At 38.4% G+C, this 2,210-nt stretch overlaps 1 protein-coding gene across 1 annotated transcript in view; it reads left to right on the top strand.

Moving 5' to 3' along the window:
- Positions 1 to 782: 782 nt before the first annotated feature.
- LOC107460084 (protein WALLS ARE THIN 1) overlaps positions 783 to 2,210 on the top strand; it is a 2,394-nt gene continuing 966 nt past the window's right edge. Inside the window, exons 1-3 of the mRNA XM_016078407.3 lie at positions 783 to 1,113; positions 1,197 to 1,259; positions 1,343 to 2,014. Coding sequence (XP_015933893.1) covers positions 893 to 1,113; positions 1,197 to 1,259; positions 1,343 to 2,014 — 956 coding nt within the window. The 5' untranslated portion in view covers positions 783 to 892. The remainder of the gene's footprint in view (positions 1,114 to 1,196; positions 1,260 to 1,342; positions 2,015 to 2,210) is intronic.

Genomic DNA, 2,210 nt, shown 5'->3' with positions numbered 1-2,210 from the left:
CGGTCTCATAGCCACCCGAACCAAACCTCTCATCACCTCTGCTATGTCAATATTCCTTAGAGCGAGGTTAAATTCAGCTCTTCCGTGATCCATTCTACCATTTTAATAACAAAAAATTTGGTGGAAACAACTTTTTTGGTAAGTTGTTGAAAACATTGTTTTTGCCTTAGAAACTCACTACATGTAATTAGAGTATGAAGAGAAAATCACACTGTAAAATAAACAATTATTAGTATAAAAGAGCGCAAGACTTGATTAATAAAACTTGTACGTTAAAGTGGTCTCTCTATAGAGTAATAGTCCACCACTTTCTTGTCACAAGTTTTCATTCTGTATAATAAGTCATTATACAAAATATCTTTATATAAAAATTATAATTAAAATATTAATCATGTTAGTGATATATTGAGATTATCTATTAAAATTAAATATTAATATAAAATATATATTAAAATATAAATATATTAAATTCATATTTGATATTTTATAAATTTTTAATTTTTATTATAACTAATTTGATAACTATTTTTTAAGGTGTAAGAAATATTTTTATTAAGTTACTTATCAACTTTTAATTATAAGTTTTATATAAAAACATTTTTATGTAAATTGGAAGAATGTATTTGGTTAAAAGCCCCTTTTTTTATTGGTAAAAATTGCGGTTGGAGGTGTCTAGTCAGCAAAGATGGTGGGAGACAAGCAAAAACATTTTGAAGGGTAGTTGTGGGGTCAAAGCCCCTATAAGGCTATATTTATACCCTCGCTCTTTGCATCCCCTCTTCACCACTTCTCACATACACTAGCTTTCTATAGCTAGCTAGACTACTATTATTGTCATTATCTCTTGTTGAATTATTTCTAGCTTAGCTAGTTTGTTTCTCGATCAGATCCAATGGCTGATTCAGGATCCTCATCGTCAAGGAGGATGTGGTGCTCCATCCCAGAGAAGCTTCAACTACATGGTGCCATGCTGGCACTCCAGTTTGGCTATGCTGGCTTTCATGTTGTCTCAAGAGCTGCCCTTAACATGGGCGTTAGCAAACTTGTCTTCCCAGTCTACCGCAACATCATTGCTTTTCTCCTCCTCCTTCCCTTTGCATACTTCTTGGAGAAGTTAGTACTCCAAATAAAGTTTGATGTTTCTAAAATAAACTTATCTTTGATCTTAGTGTTTAATCTTTTTAATTTGTGCATAGGAAGGAGAGGCCTGCCATTACTTTAAACTTCTTGCTGCAGTTCTTTCTTCTGGCACTTGTTGGGTACGTATAGTAGTGTATAGTTTTTTAGTTTTATGATACATACATTGATCGTTATTCATTTATATGCACATACGTACATGCAGGATTACAGCGAACCAAGGATTTTACTTGCTGGGATTGGACAACACATCTCCAACATTTGCATCTGCAATACAGAACTCTGTGCCAGCCATTACATTTCTCATGGCAGCCATACTCAGGATAGAGAAAGTGCGGCTCGACAGAAGAGATGGCGTGGCAAAGGTAGCCGGAACAGTATTCTGTGTGGCGGGGGCGTCCGTCATAACACTCTACAAGGGTCCAACCATCTACAGCCCAGAACCACCGCTGCAGACCGCAGCCATGAGCCTAGGGGCGGCAGCAGAAGAGGGAAAGAACTGGACCCTGGGATGTGTCTACCTCATTGGCCATTGCTTGTCTTGGTCCGGTTGGCTCGTCCTGCAGGCTCCGGTTCTGAAGAAGTACCCGGCTCGGCTCTCCGTGACTTCCTACACGTGCTTCTTTGGACTGTTGCAATTCCTTGCCATTGCTCTGGTGGTTGAAAGAGATGTGAATGCTTGGATTTTCCAATCAGGTGCTGAAGTCTTCACTATTGTATACGCGGGAGTGGTTGCTTCCGGCATAGCCTTTGCGGTGCAGATATGGTGCATTCACAGAGGTGGCCCTGTGTTCGTGGCGGTGTATCAGCCAGTCCAGACTCTTGTCGTCGCTGTCATGGCTTCCCTTGCTTTGGGTGAACAGTTCTACTTAGGCGGGTTCGTTCTCTTCCTCCTTAATTTCTCCTTTCTCACACTATAGCCACACACCACACTCATTTTATTTACTTTTTGTTTCCCACCCTACCATGCATGGCTCATACCTTTCTCTTATCTTACAACTATAGTACTTGCAAACTAAAATTAGCTATCAAAATTAATTACTAAAATATAAATATATAATAAAAATAAACTA

The sequence above is a fragment of the Arachis duranensis genome, chromosome 8 (genome assembly GCF_000817695.3).
Source record: "Arachis duranensis cultivar V14167 chromosome 8, aradu.V14167.gnm2.J7QH, whole genome shotgun sequence".
In the NCBI taxonomy this organism is placed as follows: domain Eukaryota; kingdom Viridiplantae; phylum Streptophyta; class Magnoliopsida; order Fabales; family Fabaceae; genus Arachis; species Arachis duranensis.
This window is presented reverse-complemented; position numbering and strand designations above follow the sequence as displayed.